Source organism: Oncorhynchus masou, chromosome 16 (assembly GCF_036934945.1).
Source record: "Oncorhynchus masou masou isolate Uvic2021 chromosome 16, UVic_Omas_1.1, whole genome shotgun sequence".
Lineage (NCBI taxonomy): Eukaryota > Metazoa > Chordata > Actinopteri > Salmoniformes > Salmonidae > Oncorhynchus > Oncorhynchus masou.
In genome coordinates, this window is record NC_088227.1 from 36423897 (window position 1) to 36448843 (window position 24947).

Here is a 24947-nt window from a genome sequence, read left to right on the forward strand (position 1 = left end):
GTGCTGCTGCACAGCCAGGCCTACACCCGCCCTTCCCTTGCCTGGGCCTCACCGTGCTGCTGCACAGCCAGGCCTACACCCGCCCATCCCTTGCCTTGCCTTGCCTTCCCTTGCCTGGGCCTCACCGTGCTGCTGCACAGCCAGGCCTACACCCGCCCATCCCTTGCCTTGCCTTGCCTTCCCTTCCCTGGGCCTCACAGTGCTGCTGCGCGACCAGGCCTTCTCCAGCCCTTCCCTTTCCCTTGGCCTGGTTAGGTCTGCCTGGAATCATGCCCACACTCCTACTACAGGCCTTTCCTCTCTGGGGCTCCCTCCCTCCCTCGCTCTTCTGGCCAGTCTAGCAGGAAGGCAACAGGGGCTGGGTGGATGTGCAATCTGTTGGTAGGCAGCAAAGTACTGGTGAACTTACACAACACAGAACAACCCCAACGACCACAGACATACACACTCCCTCTGATTCACCAGGCTTGGGTTTACAGCAGTAGCCTACAGGAGAAACTAGCTAGCTCAGTCTGGTATGCAGTGCACCATTCTTCTCAAACATCATTGACAGGGCAGGTATTATTCTGGTGTTTCTGCTCTCTAGGCTACAGTTTTACAGCAGTAGGCTACAGTTTTACAGCAGTAGGCTACAGTTTTACAGCAGTAGGCTACAGTTTTACAGCAGTAGGCTACAGGAGTGTAGGTAGTGTCAGCGAAGGCACCATACAATATATGGACTATGCAAACCAACAGGCCTCTTTCAAAGAACCTGCTTCCCCTATAGCTTATCAATATGACTCATAACAAAGGAAACCCTTAGTCCCCGGGGAAACACTACACACCCAAACACACACTTTTGTCCCGGGAGGCTTTTCAGCTCATGATGTGCTGTACGTGTCTTTTGTTTTAGTCCAGCTGGTCACCAACGAGCAACACCAGCAGCTAACTAACTGCTGTCTGCAGGATAGGACCGGGCCATATTGACCTGAGCGGTGGTTTGAGTTCAGTCTACAACTGGGTCGTGTTCATTTGGGCACACAAGGGAAAACTTTTTGCAACGGAAAAATAACATTATTATTGGAGTCCCCTCCCTGTAGTCCCTCCCTGTTTCAGTCAGGTGCCTAATGAACGAACACAATCCTGATAGCAGTTTACAGACGGACCCGTCCATGCCTGGATAGGACCATTTGCCAAGCAAATAAATTATTCAATGCACTGGATCACATGTCCTCTAAGTTACTCCACGTGCACCAGCAAACAAGGCGGGAATAGGAATAGGATAGGCCCGTTTACACTCAGACTACTTACACAACACAGGAATAGGATGGGCCCGTTTACATGACACAGGAATAGGATGGGCCCGTTTACACAACACAGGAATAGGATGGGCCCGTTTACACTCAGACTACTTACATGACACAGGAATAGGATGGGCCCGTTTACACTCAGACTACTTACATGACACAGGAATAGGATGGGCCCGTTTACACTCAGACTACTTACACAACACAGGAATAGGATGGGCCCGTTTACACTCAGACTACTTACACAACACAGGAATAGGATGGGCCCGTTTACACTCAGACTACTTACATGACACAGGAATAGGATGGGCCCGTTTACACTCAGACTACTTACACAACACAGGAATAGGATGGGCCCGTTTACACTCAGACTACTTACACGATACAGGAATAGGATGGGCCCGTTTACACTCAGACTACTTACACAACACAGGAATAGGATGGGCCCGTTTACACTCAGACTACTTACATGACACAGGAATAGGATGGGCCCGTTTACACTCAGACTACTTACACGACACAGGAATAGGATGGGCCCGTTTACATGACACAGGAATAGGATGGGCCCGTTTACACTCAGACTACTTACACAACACAGGAATAGGATGGGCCCGTTTACACTCAGACTACTTACACGACACAGGAATAGGATGGGCCCGTTTACACTCAGACTACTTACACGACACAGGAATAGGATGGGCCCGTTTACACTCAGACTACTTACACGACACAGGAATAGGATGGGCCCGTTTACACAACACAGGAATAGGATGGGCCCGTTTACACTCAGACTACTTACATGACACAGGAATAGGATGGGCCCGTTTACACAACACAGGAATAGGATGGGCCCGTTTACACTCAGACTACTTACACGACACAGGAATAGGATGGGCCCGTTTACACAACACAGGAATAGGATGGGCCCGTTTACACTCAGACTACTTACATGACACAGGAATAGGATGGGCCCGTTTACACTCAGACTACTTACACAACACAGGAATAGGATGGGCCCGTTTACACTCAGACTACTTACACAACACAGGAATAGGATGGGCCCGTTTACACTCAGACTACTTACACGATACAGGAATAGGATGGGCCCGTTTACACGACACAGGAATAGGATGGGCCCGTTTACATGACACAGGAATAGGATGGGCCCGTTTACACTCAGACTACTTACATGACACAGGAATAGGATGGGCCCGTTTACACTCAGACTACTTACACAACACAGGAATAGGATGGGCCCGTTTACATGACACAGGAATAGGATGGGCCCGTTTACACTCAGACTACTTACACAACACAGGAATAGGATGGGCCCGTTTACACTCAGACTACTTACACGACACAGGAATAGGATGGGCCCGTTTACACTCAGACTACTTACACGACACAGGAATAGGATGGGCCCGTTTACACTCAGACTACTTACACGACACAGGAATAGGATGGGCCCGTTTACACAACACAGGAATAGGATGGGCCCGTTTACACTCAGACTACTTACATGACACAGGAATAGGATGGGCCCGTTTACACAACACAGGAATAGGATGGGCCCGTTTACACAACACAGGAATAGGATGGGCCCGTTTACACTCAGACTACTTACATGACACAGGAATAGGATGGGCCCGTTTACACTCAGACTACTTACACAACACAGGAATAGGATGGGCCCGTTTACACTCAGACTACTTACACGACACAGGAATAGGATGGGCCCGTTTACACAACACAGGAATAGGATGGGCCCGTTTACACTCAGACTACTTCCATGACACAGGAATAGGATGGGCCCGTTTACACTCAGACTACTTACACAACACAGGAATAGGATGGGCCCGTTTACACTCAGACTACTTACACAACACAGGAATAGGATGGGCCCGTTTACACTCAGACTACTTACACAACACAGGAATAGGATGGGCCCGTTTACACTCAGACTACTTACACAACACAGGAATAGGATGGGCCCGTTTACACTCAGACTACTTACACAACACAGGAATAGGATGGGCCCGTTTACACTCAGACTACTTACACAACACAGGAATAGGATGGACCCGTTTACACTCAGACTACTTACACGACACAGGAATAGGATGGGCCCGTTTACATGACACAGGAATAGGATGGGCCCGTTTACACTCAGACTACTTACACGACACAGGAATAGGATGGGCCCGTTTACATGACACAGGAATAGGATGGGCCCGTTTACACTCAGACTACTTACATGACACAGGAATAGGATGGGCCCGTTTACACTCAGACTACTTACACAACACAGGAATAGGATGGGCCCGTTTACACTCAGACTACTTACACAACACAGGAATAGGATGGGCCCGTTTACACTCAGACTACTTACACAACACAGGAATAGGATGGGCCCGTTTACACTCAGACTACTTACATGATACAGGAATAGGATGGGCCCGTTTACACTCAGACTACTTACACGACACAGGAATAGGATGGGCCCGTTTACACTCAGACTACTTACACAACACAGGAATAGGATGGGCCCGTTTACACTCAGACTACTTACACGACACAGGAATAGGATGGGCCCGTTTACACTCAGACTACTTACATGATACAGGAATAGGATGGGCCCGTTTACACTCAGACTACTTACACGACACAGGAATAGGATGGGCCCGTTTACACTCAGACTACTTACACAACACAGGAATAGGATGGGCCCGTTTACACTCAGACTACTTACATGACACAGGAATAGGATGGGCCCGTTTACACTCAGACTACTTACACAACACAGGAATAGGATGGGCCCGTTTACACTCAGACTACTTACACAACACAGGAATAGGATGGGCCCGTTTACACTCAGACTACTTACATGACACAGGAATAGGATGGGCCCGTTTACACTCATACTACTTACATGACACAGGAATAGGATGGGCCCGTTTACACTCAGACTACTTACACAACACAGGAATAGGATGGGCCCGTTTACACTCAGACTACTTACATGACACAGGAATAGGATGGGCCCGTTTACACTCAGACTACTTACACGACACAGGAATAGGATGGGCCCGTTTACACTCAGACTACTTACACAACACAGGAATAGGATGGGCCCGTTTACACTCAGACTACTTACACAACACAGGAATAGGATGGGCCCGTTTACACTCAGACTACTTACATGATACAGGAATAGGATGGGCCCGTTTACACTCAGACTACTTACATGATACAGGAATAGGATGGGCCCGTTTACACTCAGACTACTTACACGACACAGGAATAGGATGGGCCCGTTTACACTCAGACTACTTACACGACACAGGAATAGGATGGGCCCGTTTACACTCAGACTACTTACACAACACAGGAATAGGATGGGCCCGTTTACACTCAGACTACTTACACGACACAGGAATAGGATGGGCCCGTTTACACACAGACTACTTACACAACACAGGAATAGGATGGGCCCGTTTACACTCAGACTACTTACACGACACAGGAATAGGATGGGCCCGTTTACACTCAGACTACTTACATGACACAGGAATAGGATGGGCCCGTTTACACTCAGACTACTTACACGACACAGGAATAGGATGGGCCCGTTTACACGACACAGGAATAGGATGGGCCCGTTTACACTCAGACTACTTACACAACACAGGAATAGGATGGGCCCGTTTACACTCAGACTACTTACACGACACATCCATCTCAATCGAGACACACTGTTTGCACTACAATAGCTGTATTGTGTGGGAGTGTACAGTAGGCCTACACAGAGGTTCACGCACAGATTCAACTTTTTAAAAAAGCTCCATTTATATACTCCAATTATTACCGTGGTATGCAACATGAAACTTACGGCATGCCGTTCAATACCATATATGGGATATTTGTTCACACAGAGAAAAATGTAGTTTATATGTCTTGACTTCTCCAGAGCTGTGAACGATCCATAGGGCAAAGAATCAATATACTGACTGGGAGAGGTCTTTTCCCTGCTTCAACACACACTGGCTGCATCACTTCTACATCAGGACTGACATTTGGCTGAGAGATGCTTTTATATGGAATTTAATGAGCTCGATTCCAACATTGTGGACTGTCTGACAGTTATACAGTGAAGTTTGAAATGCATTGCTGATTTAATCTGATAATAATTCCCATAAAACAATTTTGTAACTGCAAACGGATTTGATAAGGAAGACATCAAACAAATACTGTATTCTGCATTTAAATTAATTGATTCATACCAAACAGACCCAAGACTGAACAGCTGTTGATGTTCTTGCCTAGGTTACTGTACAGTGGGCTGCCAAAGAGCTTTGGCGACTCGATGAAACGAGAAGCATCATAGCATTTGCATTGAGAATTTGCAAAAGACAACCAAATCAGTCGGCATTACATTGACATAAACGGAGCGTGAAGAAGCATCGAAACATTCTAACTACTGTACTGCAAAACGCCAAAAACTATATACAATGTTGCAATTTGATTCCCCCCCATTTGAGGTAGATGTTACGGATCAGAGGCGAAAGATAGATTGTTGCAATTATCATTATCATCATCGTCTCTAGGCAGCATGACACGATGATGCAACATCGACAAAACGCAGCTAATAGACCTATCGAACTACTGAATTGATTAATTTGCCTCAAAATTAGATTCATCTTAATCAATATCATACAGGAGTTGATATATGTAACTCGATCGCCAGTTAATAAAACGGGTTATCAATCATAGACACATGACATCTATCAGCAGCATCCCCCATATTCGTAGCGCGCCACTCCATTCCAGCCTACACACAGAGACTCTGAAATGTATCACTTTTAGCTACATATCTATGCTATAATCATCTAGTATAACTTGCTAGTTATCCCGATGCTATTAATCTAATCGGAAAATTAGTTCAATCTGCACTGTGCAGCAACATGGGACATGTTAGCTACATGCAATGAAGTATCTATCATTGGCTACATGCCCGATATTGCCATCGAGCCAGCTAATATGCCGTAAGAATTGCGCAGTTATCGCGGAATCCCCACTCCACGGAAAACGTCCCTCCAAATCTAATCAACTCACCCAAGAGGCTAAATTAAATATCCCATGCAACGACATAATAGCTGCAAAATAGCACGCCTTTTGGTGGTCTTAATTTAAATCCCGGTAAAATAAAATTGTGTAAATCTATGAGTGGCAAAATAGAGGATTTCCTCAAATCTTTACCAATAGCCCCATTCATTTCCCGTTATATCGTGGCATTGAATGCATTGACAAATGATCTAAAAAGGAATGAAAATACATACCATGTTTGATGGATCGAGGCTGATTATCTATGAAGCAGACTAGGAGTGTGCTCGTTCTTTAGATGGAGTTTCCACTAGCGGGATGGAGGTGTATACTCGCCGTGGTTAGAATGGGGACTATGTATCCTTCCGCGACCCTAGCCCAGCATGTAGTAGTGGCTAGAATGGATACAGCTTTTGTTCAAATTTACTTTTCGTAGCAGGTTTAGAATTTACGCAGCAGGTTAGGAGAATTAATGTACCATGTTAGGATGATCAGGTTAAAGTTAGGAAAAGCTAAATCTGTGGTTAGCTAAAATAAAATATACCTTTGAAGTCTATTTGACAAAAGCTGTAGGCCATCTAGACAATACCCCAGCCTGTTCACTCACTTCCTTATTTCTCCAACTGCAGATACTGTGTTTAAGTCCCTCCCACTACAAGGCGGAGACATGTCAATCACAGGACCGCCCTGCGTCTTCTGTAGTTAGCAGGCCTGTTGTGCACATTGTAGACTGCACATCCCCTCATTTCAATTCTGATTTGCGCAATAGCGCACCAATTCTCCATACACTACGGCAAGAACAGCCAAGAACATTATAAGAGTCACCAAGGTCGTTTGAGACAGTCCTAGGTGTGTTATTATTTTATTAGGGATTTAACCCAACCCCTCTGAATCAGAGCTGCCTAATCGAGATCAACGCCATCGGCGCCCGGGGAACAGTGGGTTAACTGCCTTGTTCAGAACAACAGATTTGTACATTGTCAGCTCGGGGATTCGATCCTGCAAACTTTCGATCACTGGCCCAATGCTTCTACCTGCCACACCTATTATAGGTCTTGCTAACTCTAAACTATATGTCTCATTCAAGTCATTCTACAAACCTTGCCTTTAAATACAACATATTAGGCCTATAAACTGTGCAACAACAAACTAAACTTTTATGTCTCTTCACTAGTACAAAACTTCTACATTGGACTATTTTACTATAGCGGAAGGATACTCGTAGTGTATAAAGTCGCTACCTGGTTGACGCTGGATAATTTGCAGTGTCGTTATGTGACGCTGCGTCTGATTGGTTAGAGCAGACCCGCAATATTATGTATTGGCCGCAAGTATTGGCTAGGTCGGACCTGCATTGCACCAGTACGCTAGATGGAAATCCCATAAATGTAACAAAGTTAAAACCAAAACGATTTACGCCCATAGTTTGTCCAATCGGCTCATTTAGTTAGATATGGAGATTACATTGTGGTTTACTAAAAGCTTTGGAAATGTAAGTATTTTGTGACAGCGAAGAGGACTACCGGGCAGGCAATGCTGAGATTCTATGCTGGGAGGTGCAATACTTTCCATTGGATGATACACTGCCTACTAGAAAATCATATATACATGTAAGAACGTATGGCTGGAGCGTCATCGTTGCGGTGGTGTAAATGCCTTTACTGGGGGAAAACACTGCTCTCTATATTTTATTTGAGAAGTTTTGCCTGCATAATAGTCCGTATGTTGTGTTTGTTACTTAAGTTGTATTTCCTAGTGAGTTGAGTATGCTAAATATCAAATGTTTTCAATGAATGCTATTTTAGGATTGGCATAGGCTACAGTAGCTTATTCTGCAGATGGTGTTCAATTTCTGAAGGCAAATGTCAGATTTTATGCGACATTTGTTGGCCAAGAAGTGTGACCAGCCTAATTCTCATGTCCTGTCTGTCAGTGTACTTTTTTATAAAAACGCGCACTTAAGGCGCCACCTTGTGGTGGATGATGAGAATGATCTCTCCCTCTGGCCACAGAGAAATCCATTTCAGATCAATTCAATCTGTCAGAACATTAGTCTTTGAATAACCTAGGAAGTCTCTGCCTGAAATGAAGTTTGTTTTTTAAAGTCAGCTTCGAAACAGAAGTCGATGACAGCCTGACTGAAGAGATGTCCTCAGATACAGCGTGTCCATGATCTTTACCTCTTCAGTTGACTGAGACGTCACTGAAAGGTCAACCTCCGTATCTGCCAATGACTCCACCCTGCAGAGAGAGAGAGAGAGAGAGAGAGAGAGAGAGAGAGAGAGAGAGAGAGAGAGAGAGAGAGAGATGGGAGAGAGAGAGAGAGAGAGATTCCACCTGTCTCTCTATTCCCACTCTGTCAGTTGACCTGTCAAATCTCAGTTCAGTGGTACACTGTGCATTGGTCATCAATAAAACATTCTGAACATGAAATGTCCAGAGCATGGAAACAAGATGGTTAACCTTTGTCCTTTGACACTTTCACACTACATAGGCTTTATTACACAGTAATAACTGGGGGGGGCTAACACCGCGGTCTAAGGCACTAGAAGCGTCACTACAGACCCCGGTTTGATTCCAGGCTGTATCACAACCGGCTGTGATTTGTGCTGCGCCCTATGGGACTCCCATTGGCCCAGCGTCGTCCGGGTTAGGTCGTCATTGTAAATAATTTCTTAACTGACTGGCCAAGTTAAAATTTAAAAACACCAGTAGTTATAACCAAGTAGGCTAGGCCTACACATTCACTACCAACCGTCTCCCCTGCTTGCAGGCCTGGTATGGCTCAGCTCAGTCACTCTGTTAATATCCGTGGCAGGCCAACAGTCTCCCCTGCCTGCTGGCCTGGTGGCTCAGCTCAGTCACTCTGTTAATATCCATGGCAGGCCAACCGCCTCCCCAGCCTGCTGGCCTGATGTGGCTCAGCTCAGTCACTCTGTTAATATCCGTGGCAGGCCAACCGTCTCCCCTGCCTGCTGGCCTGATGTGGCTCAGCTCAGTCACTCTGTTAATATCCGTGGCAGGCCAACCGTCTCCCCTGCTTGCAGGCCTGGTATGGCTCAGCTCAGTCACTCTGTTAATATCCGTGGCAGGCCAACAGTCTCCCCTGCTTGCTGGCCTGGCTCAGTTCAGTCACTCTGTTAATATCTGTGACAGGCCGTCTCCCCTGCCTGCTGGCCTGGTATGGCTCAGTCACTCTGTTATTATCCATGGCAGGCCAACCGTCTCCCCTGCCTGCTGGCCTGGCTCAGCTCAGTCACTCTGTTACTTTCCATGGCAGGTCAACCGTCTCCCCTGCCTGCTGGCCTGGCTCAGCTCAGTCACTCTGTTAATATCCATGGCAGGCCAATCGTCTCCCCTGCCTGCTGGCCTGGCTCAGCTCAGTCACTCTGTTATTATCCATGGCAGGCCAACCGTCTCCCCTGCCTGCTGGCCTGGCTCAGCTCAGTCACTCTGTTATTATCCATGGCAGGCCAACAGTCACCCCTGCTTGCTGGCCTGGCTCAGTTCAGTCACTCTGTTAATATCTGTGACAGGCCGTCTCCCCTGCCTGCTGGCCTGGTATGGCTCAGTCACTCTGTTATTATCCATGGCAGGCCAACCGTCTCCCCTGCCTGCTGGCCTGGCTCAGCTCAGTCACTCTGTTAATATCCATGGCAGGCCAACCGTCTCCCCTGCCTGCTGGCCTGGCTCAGCTCAGTCACTCTGTTAATATCCATGGCAGGCCAACCGTCTCCCCTGCCTGCTGGCCTGGCTCAGCTCAGTCACTCTGTTAATATCCGTGGCAGGCCAACCGTCTCCCCTGCCTGCTGGCCTGGCTCAGCTCAGTCACTGTTAATATCCATGGCAGGCCAACCGTCTCCCCTGCCTGCTGGCCTGGCTCAGCTCAGTCACTCTGTTAATATCCATGGCAGGCCAACCGTCTCCCCTGCCTGCTGGCCTGGCTCAGCTCAGTCACTCTGTTAATATCCATGGCAGGCCAACCGTCTCCCCTGCCTGCTGGCCTGGTGTGGCTCAGCTCAGTCACTCTGTTATTATCCATGGCAGGCCAACCGTCTCCCCTGCCTGCTGGCCTGGTGGCTCAGCTCAGTCACTCTGTTATTATCCATGGCAGGCCAACCGTCTCCCCTGCCTGCTGGCCTGGTGTGGCTCAGCTCAGTCACTCTGTTATTATCCATGGCAGGCCAACCGTCTCCCCTGCCTGGTGGCTCAGCTCAGTCACTCTGTTAATATCCATGGCAGGCCAACCGTCTCCCCTGCCTGCTGGCCTGGCTCAGCTCAGTCACTCTGTTATTATCCGTGGCAGGCCAACCGTCTCCCCTGCCTGCTGGCCTGGTGTGGCTCAGCTCAGTCACTCTGTTATTATCCATGGCAGGCCAACCGTCTCCCCTGCCTGCTGGCCTGGTGTGGCTCAGCTCAGTCACCCTGTTATTATCCATGGCAGGCCAACCGTCTCCCCTGCCTGCTGGCCTGGTGGCTCAGCTCAGTCACTCTGTTATTATCCATGGCAGGCCAACCGTCTCCCCTGCCTGCTGGCCTGGTGTGGCTCGGCTCAGTCACTCTGTTAATATCCATGGCAGGCCAACCGTCTCCCCTGCCTGCTGGCCTGGCTCAGCTCAGTCACTCTGTTAATATCCATGGCAGGCCAACCGTCTCCCCTGCCTGCTGGCCTGGCTCAGCTCAGTCACTCTGTTATTATCCATGGCAGGTCAACCGTCTCCCCTGCCTGCTGGCCTGGTGTGGCTCAGTCACTCTGTTATTATCCATGGCAGGTCAACCGTCTCCCCTGCCTGCTGGCCTGGTGTGGCTCAGCCACTCTGTTATTATCCATGGCAGGTCAACCGTCTCCCCTGCCTGCTGGCCTGGTGTGGCTCAGTCACTCTGTTATTATCCATGGCAGGTCAACCGTCTCCCCTGCCTGGTGGCTCAGCTCAGTCACTCTGTTATTATCCATGGCAGGTCAACCGTCTCCCCTGCCTGCTGGCCTGGTGTGGCTCAGTCACTCTGTTATTATCCATGGCAGGTCAACCGTCTCCCCTGCCTGGTGGCTCAGCTCAGTCACTCTGTTAATATCCATGGCAGGTCAACCGTCTCCCCTGCCTGGTGGCTCAGCTCAGTCACTCTGTTATTATCCATGGCAGGTCAACCGTCTCCCCTGCCTGGTGGCTCAGCTCAGTCACTCTGTTATTATCCATGGCAGGTCAACCGTCTCCCCTGCCTGGTGGCTCAGCTCAGTCACTCTGTTATTATCCATGGCAGGTCAACCGTCTCCCCTGCCTGCTGGCCTGGTGTGGCTCAGTCACTCTGTTATTATCCATGGCAGGTCAACCGTCTCCCCTGCCTGGTGGCTCAGCTCAGTCACTCTGTTAATATCCATGGCAGGTCAACCGTCTCCCCTGCCTGGTGGCTCAGCTCAGTCACTCTGTTATTATCCATGGCAGGTCAACCGTCTCCCCCTGCCTGCTGGCCTGGTGTGGCTCAGTCACTCTGTTATTATCCATGGCAGGTCAACCGTCTCCCCTGCCTGCTGGCCTGGTGTGGCTCAGTCACTCTGTTATTATCCATGGCAGGTCAACCGTCTCCCCTGCCTGGTGGCTCAGCTCAGTCACTCTGTTATTATCCATGGCAGGTCAACCGTCTCCCCTGCCTGCTGGCCTGGTGTGGCTCAGTCACTCTGTTATTATCCATGGCAGGTCAACCGTCTCCCCTGCCTGCTGGCCTGGTGTGGCTCAGTCACTCTGTTAATATCCATGGCAGGTCAACCGTCTCCCCTGCCTGCTGGCCTGGTGTGGCTCAGTCACTCTGTTATTATCCATGGCAGGTCAACCGTCTCCCCTGCCTGCTGGCCTGGTGTGGCTCAGTCACTCTGTTATTATCCATGGCAGGTCAACCGTCTCCCCTGCCTGGTGGCTCAGCTCAGTCACTCTGTTATTATCCATGGCAGGTCAACCGTCTCCCCTGCCTGCTGGCCTGGTGTGGCTCAGTCACTCTGTTATTATCCATGGCAGGTCAACCGTCTCCCCTGCCTGGTGGCTCAGCTCAGTCACTCTGTTAATATCCATGGCAGGTCAACCGTCTCCCCTGCCTGGTGGCTCAGCTCAGTCACTCTGTTATTATCCATGGCAGGTCAACCGTCTCCCCTGCCTGGTGGCTCAGCTCAGTCACTCTGTTATTATCCATGGCAGGTCAACCGTCTCCCCTGCCTGGTGGCTCAGCTCAGTCACTCTGTTATTATCCATGGCAGGTCAACCGTCTCCCCTGCCTGCTGGCCTGGTGTGGCTCAGTCACTCTGTTATTATCCATGGCAGGTCAACCGTCTCCCTGCCTGCTGGCCTGGTGTGGCTCAGTCACTCTGTTATTATCCATGGCAGGTCAACCGTCTCCCCTGCCTGGTGGCTCAGCTCAGTCACTCTGTTATTATCCATGGCAGGTCAACCGTCTCCCCTGCCTGCTGGCCTGGTGTGGCTCAGTCACTCTGTTATTATCCATGGCAGGTCAACCGTCTCCCCTGCCTGGTGGCTCAGCTCAGTCACTCTGTTAATATCCATGGCAGGTCAACCGTCTCCCCTGCCTGGTGGCTCAGCTCAGTCACTCTTATTATCCATGGCAGGTCAACCGTCTCCCCTGCCTGGTGGCTCAGCTCAGTCACTCTGTTATTATCCATGGCAGGTCAACCGTCTCCCCTGCCTGCTGGCCTGGTGTGGCTCAGTCACTCTGTTATTATCCATGGCAGGTCAACCGTCTCCCCTGCCTGCTGGCCTGGTGTGGCTCAGTCACTCTGTTATTATCCATGGCAGGTCAACCGTCTCCCCTGCCTGGTGGCTCAGCTCAGTCACTCTGTTATTATCCATGGCAGGTCAACCGTCTCCCCTGCCTGGTGGCTCAGCTCAGTCACTCTGTTATTATCCATGGCAGGTCAACCGTCTCCCCTGCCTGGTGGCTCAGCTCAGTCACTCTGTTATTATCCATGGCAGGTCAACCGTCTCCCCTGCCTGCTGGCCTGGTGTGGCTCAGTCACTCTGTTATTATCCATGGCAGGTCAACCGTCTCCCCTGCCTGCTGGCCTGGTGTGGCTCAGTCACTCTGTTATTATCCATGGCAGGCCAACCGTCTCCCCTGCCTGCTGGCCTGGTGTGGCTCAGCTCAGTCACTCTGTTAATATCCATGGCAGGTCAACCGTCTCCCCTGCCTGGTGGCTCAGCTCAGTCACTCTGTTAATATCCATGGCAGGCCAACCGTCTCATTCCAGTGTTGCATTTGAACTGCGTGACTGATTTAATAAGGGGATGTCAGAGAGAAAGAGGGCAGGGCTGCATGCAGCATTTTCACTCAAGCAAGCGTTGTGCTGAGTACCGTTACACTTGGCCCCACATCAAGAGCAGTTAAATCATTGTTGCTTTTCTGCTGCATGTGTCAAATGAACTGCAGTGGCTGAGCCGCAACAAAAAGACTTGTTCGTTTGTGAACTTAAGATATGAAGATTATTTCTGGAGTTAATGAACCACAGTTATTGAATTGACCCACAAGTGGGTATGATGCAGACGGTATGCCAAGTAACACTGCTTCTACTGTCGCAGAGATTTCCAGGCTTCTCCAAACGGTTAGACACTAGCTACGCAACACGACCTCTACTAAAGTGAGATAACATGGAGGGGAATATATAATCATATAGGGGACAATGAATAACAACTTCTCTCACATTCAAACTCTTGTATTTATTGTCTGTCATATCATAGTACATAAAGGTAGACAGTGGGAGTGTTGAGTCCAACGTAACATGCAACAAAATATATCAAAACGCCGTTCTGTGAGGAGACAGCCAGACTCCGCTCTTTCACACTGCGGACAGGTCAGGGGTTATAGGTTAGAGGTACAGGCCCTCTGGTGTGCCCTCCTGTTTCTTGTACAGCACATTCTCCTTGGACTTCTTGAAGTCTTCGTTGGTGACCTTCATCCTGCGCTCTCTCAGGGCCATGAGGCCAGCCTCAGTACAGATGGCCTGAAGGATGAAAGGACAGGTTAGTCTCAGAAGATTATGGCTTTCAAATACAGATAGAAATGTAACAGAAAAAGAGCCCTGTTCAGACGGTTTCAAACTGTATCCTCGTCTCCATTTCTTTAAAAATATCACTGACTCAACATGGTAAAATAGATATAGTGGGAACATAGGAATGAGGGAGGAACAAAAGCTGTACTGTAAAAGTAAAGAGCTGTCACAAGAGGGCAGCACAGTCAAGTCAATGGGAGCTTATGTTCCAAACATCGTACTCCTCTGGTGTGCCTCAAGGCACTAATGTGTTCTACAGCCCCGTTTCCCCTAGGTAGTGTGTTCTACAGCCCCGTTTCCCCTAGGTAGTGTGTTCTACAGCCCCGTTTCCCCTAGGTAGTGTGTTCTACAGCCCCGTTTCCCCTAGGTAGTGTGTTCTACAGCCCCGTTTCCCCTAGGTAGTGTGTTCTACAGCCCCGTTTCCCCTAGGTAGTGTGTTCTACAGCCCCGTTTCCCCTAGGTAGTGTGTTCTACAGCCCCGTTTCCCCTAGGTAGTGTGTTCTACAGCCCCGTTTCCCCTAGGTAGTGTGTTCTACAGCCCCGTTTCCCCTAGGTAATGTGTTCTACAGCCCCGTTTCCCCTAGGTAATGTGTTCTACAGCCCCGTTTCCCCTAGGTAATGTGTTCTACAGCCCCGTTTCCCCTAGGTAATGTGTTCTACAGCCCCGTTTCCCCTAGGTAATGTGTTCTACAGCCCCGTTTCCCCTAGGTAATGTGTTCTACAGCCCCGTTTCCCCTAGGTAATGTGTTCTACAGTCCTGTTTCCCCTAGGTAATCTGTTCTACAGCCCTGTTTCCCCTAGGTGGTTTTCAAACATCTGTAAGGCAACACTCAGAGCTAAAAAAAACACAACAATTCAATTGAAACCAATAGAGGCCAGTCATTTTTGGGCATGCACAGTGCTTGACTGGGGGGCCTACCTCATATAAGTATTGGTAGTGGGAACCCTAGACAGCCATAGTGTGCGTTTGAGATGGACTACATTACAGTCAGACTGCGCAGAACTACTAATGATCCTGCAAAAAAAGTGCATCTGGCCTCTACAGCGGTGGTGGTAGAGGAAACCATATTACCTTGATGTCAGCTCCTGAGAGGTCATCTTTAGCTAAGATCAGGTCGTCCAGTGTGACGTCGTCTGCTACGGTCATCCTGCTGGTGTGGATGTTGAAGATCCTCCTCTTGGTCTTCTCATCAGGCAGGGGGAACTCGATTTTCCTGTCAATACGCCCTGGAAGAACCACATAACCAAGAAGGAGGAGGGCATGGAACATCACCAAGAGAATGGCTGTTGGGTTCTACTCATTCCGATTCTAGAATACAATACTTATTGAGATGGACTCAACAGTGTGTGGAGATAAAGGTTGCTTTGCTCAAATGGTGAATGTTGTTGCTTTTGATTTGAGTTGTGTAGAAGAGCTTTCAGAGCTCCATCTGTTGTTCACTACTGAAAAGGTCAAGCTATGGAGTTCAGAATGAGGAAATTAAATCTGCATTCATTTTATAGTAGAATCTCAATCCTCAATTATACACCTTTATCCCTGTCCAAGTGTACAGCTCTATTGGTCCATTTATATATCACATGTCAAAATAGGCTCCATTTTTCAGATCCTGCTGAGAGCATCTTACCAGGCCTGATGAGGGCAGGGTCCAGAGTCTCTATCCTGTTGGTGGCCATGATCACCTTCACATCTCCTCTAGAGTCAAAACCATCCAGCTGGTTGAGAAGCTCCAGCAAAGTCCTCTGGATCTCCCTTTCTCCTCCAGAGTTAGAGTCATATCTGTGCGTGAGAGAAACACACAGTGGATGGTCAGAGTAGAGAAACAGTCCTGGGTTGTGTTCATCAGGACACACAACTGAGGAAGATCTAAAAAGTTTTACAATGGAAAATAAACACGTGTCCAGGTCGTCCCTCTCTGTTTCGGTCTGTTTCCTTCCACTTCCGTGCCTAATGAACACAACTCTGGAGCCCTGGTGTTACCAGTGGATCCAACTGGAAGTATTTTAGTACCTTTTAGTGCCGATGGCGTCTATCTCATCGATGAAGACGATGGACGGTGCATGTTCCTCTGCCACCCTGAACAGCTCTCTGACCAGCTTGGGCCCGTCCCCCAGGTACTTCTGAATCAGCTCAGAGCCCACCACACGCAGGAACGTAGCTGACGTCTGGTTGGCCACTGCCTTGGCCAGCAGGGTCTTACCTGACACAGAGAGGCAAACAGACATCAGCAGACACACACAAACAGGCTCACACCGTTCATTACATCATAGGATTTCAATGGCTGTTTCCCTGTACATACTGCTCGTTGCTATGCATGTCTCGAGGGATTATGTACGTTGTTTTGGTGCTTCTTGTTGTGTAAACAGTTTTGAACAACTTTGGAAATCATTTCCTCTTGAATAACCAGGAACATTTGTCTAAAACAACTTTGTGTAGAAGAATGTGAATTGTTAAATATTGATCTAACTCACCAGTGCCAGGTGCCCCATAGAGGATGACTCCTTTAGGAGGCTTGATGCCCATCTCCTCATAGTACTCAGGGTGGGTGAGAGGCAGCTCCACAGACTCCTACAGTACAACATCAACTGTTATTATGGCAGTCACCATGAAACGTATAGTGTTAACGAACCTGTGGAGTATAGTACGTCCCTCCCCTCTCAGGCTGTTTATACTGGTTAGTTACAGGGTAAAGACATGGTTATTACCACTGGTAGTTACTGTGTTACAGCTTGTAGTGTTATAAAGTCTATGTAATGTAGTGTTATAGTGTGTGTTATGTAGGGTGATGCCCTCTGTTGTGCCTTGATCATGTGGATCTGGCTGTCCAGACCTATGTCAGATAGTAGCTGTGTTATAAAGGCTGTGGTCTTGTACCTTGATCTCCTGGATCTGGCTGTCCAGACCTCCTATGTCAGCGTAGGTCTCCTGAGGGGCCTTCTCCACCTTCATCACCGTGACCAGGGGATCAGTGTCGTCCATCAGGACACCAATCACAGCATGGACCTAGAGAACAAACAGAGTCAATCAACGTCACTCACACATCATAACAGAAATAATTTCCCCCACACAATGGGGACTTTGGCTTAACACACTTATATTGTCAAAGATTAAAAACATAAAACATCTCGGATTACAATGCTATTAATTAATGTAAAAACTATTAACAACAACAAAAAGCCAAATTCAGAGGCTACATTCCTGACTATGGGTAGACAGTTTTCTTTACTTCGTGGTTTAGCACAGAGCAGATAAATTCAGCAAAAAAAGAAACGTCCCTTTTTCAGGACCCTGTCTTTCAAAGATAATCCGGAAAAATCTAAATAACTTCACAGACCTTCATTGTAAAGGGTTTAAACACTGTTTCCCGTGCTTGTTCAATTAACCATAAACAATTAATGAACATGCACCTGTGGAACGGTTGTTAAGACACTAACAGCTTACAGACGGTAGGCAATTAAGGTCACAGTTATGAAAACTTAGGACACTAAAGAGGCCTTTCTACTGAGTCTGAAAAACACCAAAAGAAAGATGCCCAGGGTCCCTGCCCATCTGCATGAACATGCCTTAGGCATGCTGCAAGGAGGCATGCAGATGTGGCTAGGGCAATAAATTGCAATGTCCGGACTGTGAGACGCTACAGGGAGACAGGACGGACAGCTGATCGTCCTCGCAGTGGCAGACCACATGTAACAACACCTGTACAGGATGTGTACATCTGAACATCACACCTGCAGGACAGGTACAGGATGTCAACAACAACTGCCCGAGTTACACCAGGAAAGCACAATCCCTCCATCAGTGCTCAGACTGTCTGCAATTGGCTGAGAGAGGCTGGACTGAGGACTTGTGAGGACCTGCCTTACAACAGGCCTACCAGTCATCACCGGCAACAACGTCCCTTATGAGCACAAACCCACTGTCGCTGGACCAGACAGGACTGGCAAAAAGTGCTCTTCACTGACGAGTCATGGTTTTGTCTCACCAGGGGTGATGGTCGGATTTGTGTTTATCTTTGAAGGAATGAGCGTTACACCGAGGCCTGTACTCTGGAGTGGGATTGACTTGGAGGTGGAGGGTCCGTCATGGACTGGGGTGGTGTGTCACTGCCTCGTCGGACTGAGCTTGTCGTCATTGCATGTAATCTCAACGCTGTGCGTTACAGGGAAGACATCCTCCTCCCTCATGTAGTACCCTTCCTGCAGGCTCATCCTGACATGACCCTGCAGCATGACAATGCCACAAGCCATACTGCTTGTTCTGTGCGTGATTTCCTGCAAGACAGGAATGTCAGCATTCTGCCACGGCCAGCGAAGAGCCCGGATCTCAATCCCATAGAGCACGTCTGGGACCTGTTGGATCGGAGGGTGAGGGCTGGGGCCATTTCCCCCCTGAAATGTCCAGGAACTTGCAGGTGCCTTGGTGGAAGAGTGGGGTAACATCTCACAGCAGGAACTGGCAAATCTGGTGCAGTCCATGAGGATATGATGCACTGCAGTACTTAATGCAGCTAGTGGCCACACCAGATACTAACTGTTACTTTTGACCCCCCCCTTTGTTCTAAGTTGTCATAACTGTGACCTTAATTGCCTACCGTCTGTAAGCTGTTAGTGTCTTAACGACCGTTCCACAGGTGCATGTTCATTAATTGTTTATGGTTCATTGAACAAGCACGGGAAACAGTGTTTAAACCCTTTACAATGAAGATCTGTGAAGTTACTTGGATTTTTACAAACAGGGTTCTGAAAAAGGGACGTTTCTTTTTTTTTGCTGATTTTATATGTCAGTACCTTGTGGTTGAGTGGTACAGAGCAGATATGTCAGTACCTTGTGGTTGAGTGGTACAGAGCAGATATGTCAGTACCTTGTGGTTGAGTAGTACAGAGCAGATATGTCAGTACCTTGTGGTTGAGTAGTACAGAGCAGATATGTCAGTACCTTGTGGTTGAGTAGTACAGAGCAGATATGTCAGTACCTTGTGGTTGAGTAGTACAGAGCAGCCGGGCTCCAGCAGGTCTTTGTCTACGAAGGAGAGGATGCTGACATAGTGCTCTGACCCTACTGACGTAGACACGATGGCATGGTTGTCATCAATGATCTCCTCCAGGTTCCCCACAGACATGGGTGTTCCCCTCAGGTCATCCACCTTGGACCTCTCCTCCTGCAGAACAGACACAAGAAATACATGGAAGACAACTGATGAGTTGAATTGAGCCTAGGGCAGGTTAGCCTAAGGCAGGTTTCTCAAGTAAATCAAGTGATTCATTATTATCCCGTGAAAAGGGAAATTAATTTAGCAAACAGACACATGTGGTTGTCCCACCTAGCCATCTTAAGACAAATGCACTAACTTTGTGGCTCTGAATAAGAATGTAGGCTAAATTACAAAAAATATATATTTTTAAGTAAAATGTCCTACAGAGTTTACTGTATCAGTACCGTTTCTCCTTTAGTGGTTTCATCTGATAAACTACAGTAATATCGTATTATATACATACATACATACACACAATATGGTATTACAAACGGCCAGTTTATTACGTACACCCATCTAGTACCGGGTCGAACACCCCTTTACCTCCAGAACACCCTGAATTCTTTGTTGCATGGTAATGTGGCTCAATTGGTATCAAGGGACCTAATGTGTGCCAGGTAAACATTCCCCACAACATTTCACCACCGCTACCAGACTGTACTGTTGACACCAGGCAAGACGGGGCCATGGACTCATCCTGCTTTCGCCAAATCTTGACTCTGCCATCAACAGGAACCAGGATTTGTCGGACCAGGTGACGTTTTTCTCTCCTAAACTCTAGTAAACTCTAGATACTGTCGTGGATAAAAAAATCCCAGGAGGCCGTTTCTGAGATACTGAACACGACGCGCCTGGCACGCTCAGAGTCACTTAGGTCACTCATTTTCACCATTCTAACGTGCAATCAAACAATAACTGAATGCCTGTTTGCCTGCTTTAACTAGCAAGCCATGGCCACGTGGCTCACTGTCTGTAGGAACTAACCATTTTCGTGAACAGGATGGTGTACCTAATAAAGTAATATATATCCGTAGTCAGTACCTCCTGTTTTTCCTCCAGCGGTTTCATCTGCTCCTGGTTCCTGATGAACTCCTCCTCCATCAGCAGGTAGTCTTTGATCCTCTCCTGCTTCAGCAGCTTCAGACGGCAGTGGGTGTGAGGGGTGACTGCATACGTCAGGGGGAAACACACACAGCATACGTCAGGGGGAAACACACACAGCATACGTCAGGGGGAAACACACACAGCATACGTCAGGGGGAAAACACACACAGCATACGTCAGGGGGAAAACACACACAGCATACGTCAGGGGGAAAACACACACAGCATACGTCAGGGGGAAAACACACACAGCATACGTCAGGGGAAAACACACACAGCATACGTCAGGGGAAACACACACAGCATACGTCAGGGGAAACACACACAGCATACGTCAGGGGAAAACACACACAGCATACGTCAGGGGAAAACACACACAGCATACGTCAGGGGAAAACACACACAGCATACGTCAGGGGAAAACACACACAGCATACGTCAGGGGAAAACACACACAGCATACGTCAGGGGGAAAACACACACAGCATACGTCAGGGGGAAAACACACACAGCATACGTCAGGGGGAAAACACACACAGCATACGTCAGGGGGAAAACACACACAGCATACGTCAGGGGAAAACACACACAGCATACGTCAGGGGGATACACACACAGCATACGTCAGGGGGATACACACACAGCATACGTCAGGGGGAAAACACACACAGCATACGTCAGGGGGAAAACACACACAGGATACGTCAGGGGGAAACACACACAGCATACGTCAGGGGAAAACACACACAGCATACGTCAGGGGGAAACACACACAGCATACGTCAGGGGGAAACACACACAGCATACGTCAGGGGGAAACACACACAGCATACGTCAGGGGGAAACACACACAGCATACGTCAGGGGAAACACACACAGCATACGTCAGGGGAAACACACACAGCATACGTCAGGGGAAACACACACAGCATACGTCAGGGGAAACACACACAGCATACGTCAGGGGGAAACACACACAGCATACGTCAGGGGAAACACACACAGCATACGTCAGGGGAAACACACACAGCATACGTCAGGGGGAAACACACACAGCATACGTCAGGGGGAAACACACACAGCATACGTCAGGGGGAAACACACACAGCATACGTCAGGGGAAACACACACAGCATACGTCAGGGGAAACACACACAGCATACGTCAGGGGAAACACACACAGCATACGTCAGGGGGAAACACACACAGCATACGTCAGGGGGAAACACACACAGCATACGTCAGGGGGAAACACACACAGCATACGTCAGGGGGAAACACACACAGCATACGTCAGGGGGAAACACACACAGCATACGTCAGGGGGAAACACACACAGCATATGTCAGGGGGAAACACACACAGCATACGTCAGGGGGAAACACACACAGCATACGTCAGGGGGAAACACACACAGCATACGTCAGGGGTAGGCAACAGGCGGCCCAGGGACCAAAACCGTCCCACAAGTGATTATTTTTGTCCATCCAAAGTTTCTGCGGTGGTGGTGGTGTTAGTTTTGGTCTAAAAAGACTGACATCACCAGGAATTCCTAAAAAAATGTGTTGAGGAAATCTATTCCCAAGTATTCCCACAAATAAAAAGATGTGTTATGGCCCCCGCAGCTGAATCCTGTTGCCTACCCTTGCCATACATTATGAATAGTGTTTCTCTTGACAAGCGAGTGAGTAAGAAATTGCAAAGCTAGAGTTGGGAATGACATACAGAAAAACATGTAAAACACCAAGCTAGATATTGAGTTTATAGGTTATTTATAAAGATAACCATTTCCCTAAGTGAGGGGACATTAGTTACGCTACCTAAAGGTAGCTTGCTGGCCGCATCTGGTCCCTTGCTCTTCTTCTTCCTCTTCCCAACTCTGGTGGGGATGGGAGGCTCATACTTCTTCTTCTTGTCCTGTTGGCATATGATATGGTGACATGTTTTGTGGCAGTAGAATAATGCATGTTAACACAGAAATCTGAAAGATCCAGCTGGTAGCTATAGAGATGGCGTTGTCAAGAGGCTCTGATTGTTGCCATGTCATGCTCACCTTGTCATCCTTCTTGCCTCCACCAGGTCCATGGCCCCCACTTTGGCTTTGACCCTGAAATCATTAACACACACATTAGCTACATATCCTGAAGGTAGAATCAATCAATCGAGGCACCTTGAATCAGGCGTATTGTTGGTAACGCTAGACTTTATTAGCTAGCTGACATCTTTAGTTTCTTTAAGTTGGCCAGCTTTAGTTTATTTAAGTGCGATTCGTAATTGCCGCTATGTATTTCCTGATCGGGGAATCAACATGCTAGCTAGTTAGCTATCGGCAAAATGAACGCTGTAACGTTATTCAACGTAAGAGTTAACAGCTAGCTAACGTTAGCTATGGTAGCTGACAATAATGAGGGTTTTATACAACGAAGGCGTTTAATTTTTTTAAAACAAATACATCAAATCGTGTTTTATGTATAAATTTAAAAGCTACATCTTTAATATTAAGCTACAAAATGTGGTAAATCCTTGTAATATCTTATCAAAACATGAGCCAGAAAGAAATTTGCTTGCTCACTCACCATTGTTGCGTGTCGCTCTAAATTGACGTCACTACGGTGAATAAGGGATCTGGCATGAAAACTTTACGAGGCTTCGTTGATCTTCTTCGATGGGGTAAAAAGGGAGTTGGCATCCAATTTTAATGGTGCATTACCGCTAACTGCTGGGCGGGGTATTGAATAAGAAACATTGCAGGAAAGGGGGAAAACGATATCATACAAAATTAAACACATTAAACACATCAACTAAGAAAACCCACTTCTTCAAATCACAGTCCACTCCAAAATACATCCCTACACAGGATCAGAGGTCCGTGATGACGGAACATTCACTAACAGGTTTTCTTGCACGGCCTCGGCTGTGAAATCACAAAGACCCCAAAACGTTCAGCGACATTCACAATGATTCAAATTGTCTTAGACTTCTTCTCCACTTGTGCTGTACAGTTTATGACCACTGTAATAAAAAAATACGAAGTCCACCTTTTAACATGTAGCATTTCACTATCCCTCAGTTGATGAGGCTTTCTTTGATCCAATGGCAACCACCTTCTTCTTCTTCCTTCGTCTTGGTTTGCGCTGTGCAGTTTATAACCAATGCAAAAAAACAATACAAAGTCCACCTTTTTGTCAGGATCCCGTTGGTGAGTAGCATTTACTGCTTTCTTTAATCCATCTACCATGGTTTCTTCAACGTTACTCCCTTCTTCCACTCTGGATAGGAGACTCACATAACCCAAATATACAGTACGAGTCAAACGTTTGGACACACCTACTCACACCTACTCATTGAAGGGTTTTTCTTAATTAAAAAAAATATATTTTATACATTGTAGAATAATAGTGAAGACATCAAAACTATGAAATAACACATATGGAATCATGTAGTAACCAAAAAAAGTGTTAAACAAATCAAAAAGTTATATTTGAGATTCTTCAAAGTAGCCACCCTTTGCCTTGACGACAGCTTTACACACTCTTGGCATTCTCTCAACCAGCTTCATGAGTGCATTTAAATGAACAGGTGTGCCTTGTTAATTAAAAGTTAATGTGTTTCATTCCCCAACAAGCTGGTTGATTTGGTTCTGGATCGGCACCACGTCCCAGGCAAGATCAGAGATCTCATACTGGACTAATAAAAACAGTTTGAGAGTCACATTTGGATCCACAACATCGGAATGGCACAGGCTTGAGAAAGGAATCATCCCGGGCTGCATCATTTCAGTGAAACTGTTTGCCCTTGCCATATCAGCTGAGGTGGTCTGGCATGTGACACCCTCCTATCAGAGCCTTCATGGATGACTTGACTTTGACAATAGCATCTGTCCCAGGGAGTAGGTGGATTCAGGAGCGGTTGGAGAAGCTTGTCAACCTGGGCACGGATGAGCTTAAAGCCAGCGAAGTCTAGATCCCTGGTGCTGAAGATGGGGAAAACAGTGGACAAGTTCCACTTCATCATTCAAGACACACAGATCCCATCCGTCACTGAGAAACTGGTAAAGAGTCTGGCCAAGCTGTTTCACAGCAGCCTGAGGGATACATCATCCATCAAGACATCAAACCAGGAGCTAGAAGAGTGGTTGGCTGCACTGGACAAGTCAGGTTTACCTTGCAAGCTCAAGACCTGGATATACCAACATGGTGTCCTGCTACGAAACCTTTGAGAGAAGAGTCAGCAGCTACCTCCGCAAATGCCTGGGATTACCGTGAAGCCTGAGCAGCATCGCCCTGTACAGTCAGAAGAACAACTGAAGCTACACATCAGGAGCCTGAATGAGGAATTCATGTTGACCCGTACAAGGGAGGTGCTGCAATACAGGGAGACA

At 47.8% G+C, this 24947-nt stretch overlaps 2 protein-coding genes across 2 annotated transcripts in view; both read right to left on the reverse strand.

Moving 5' to 3' along the window:
• Positions 1 to 7010, reverse strand: part of LOC135557915 (calmodulin-1) — a 28620-nt gene extending 21610 nt beyond the window's left edge. The window contains exon 1 of the mRNA XM_064991621.1: positions 6623 to 7010. Within this exon, the coding sequence (XP_064847693.1) occupies positions 6623 to 6625 (3 nt within the window). The 5' untranslated portion in view covers positions 6626 to 7010. The remainder of the gene's footprint in view (positions 1 to 6622) is intronic.
• Positions 7011 to 14086: 7076 nt separating this feature from the next.
• LOC135557916 (26S proteasome regulatory subunit 4-like) lies at positions 14087 to 23200 on the reverse strand. The gene is made up of 11 exons (XM_064991622.1): positions 23143 to 23200; positions 22620 to 22673; positions 22387 to 22483; positions 20505 to 20629; positions 19404 to 19589; positions 17306 to 17434; positions 16903 to 16999; positions 16442 to 16631; positions 16059 to 16210; positions 15506 to 15660; positions 14087 to 14385 (listed from the first exon to the last, which is right to left on the reverse strand). The coding sequence occupies exons 1-11, from the start codon at positions 23143 to 23145 to the stop codon at positions 14251 to 14253; spliced, it is 1323 nt and encodes a 440-aa protein (XP_064847694.1). The 5' UTR covers positions 23146 to 23200; the 3' UTR covers positions 14087 to 14250.
• Between the last annotated feature and the right edge of the window lie 1747 nt (positions 23201 to 24947).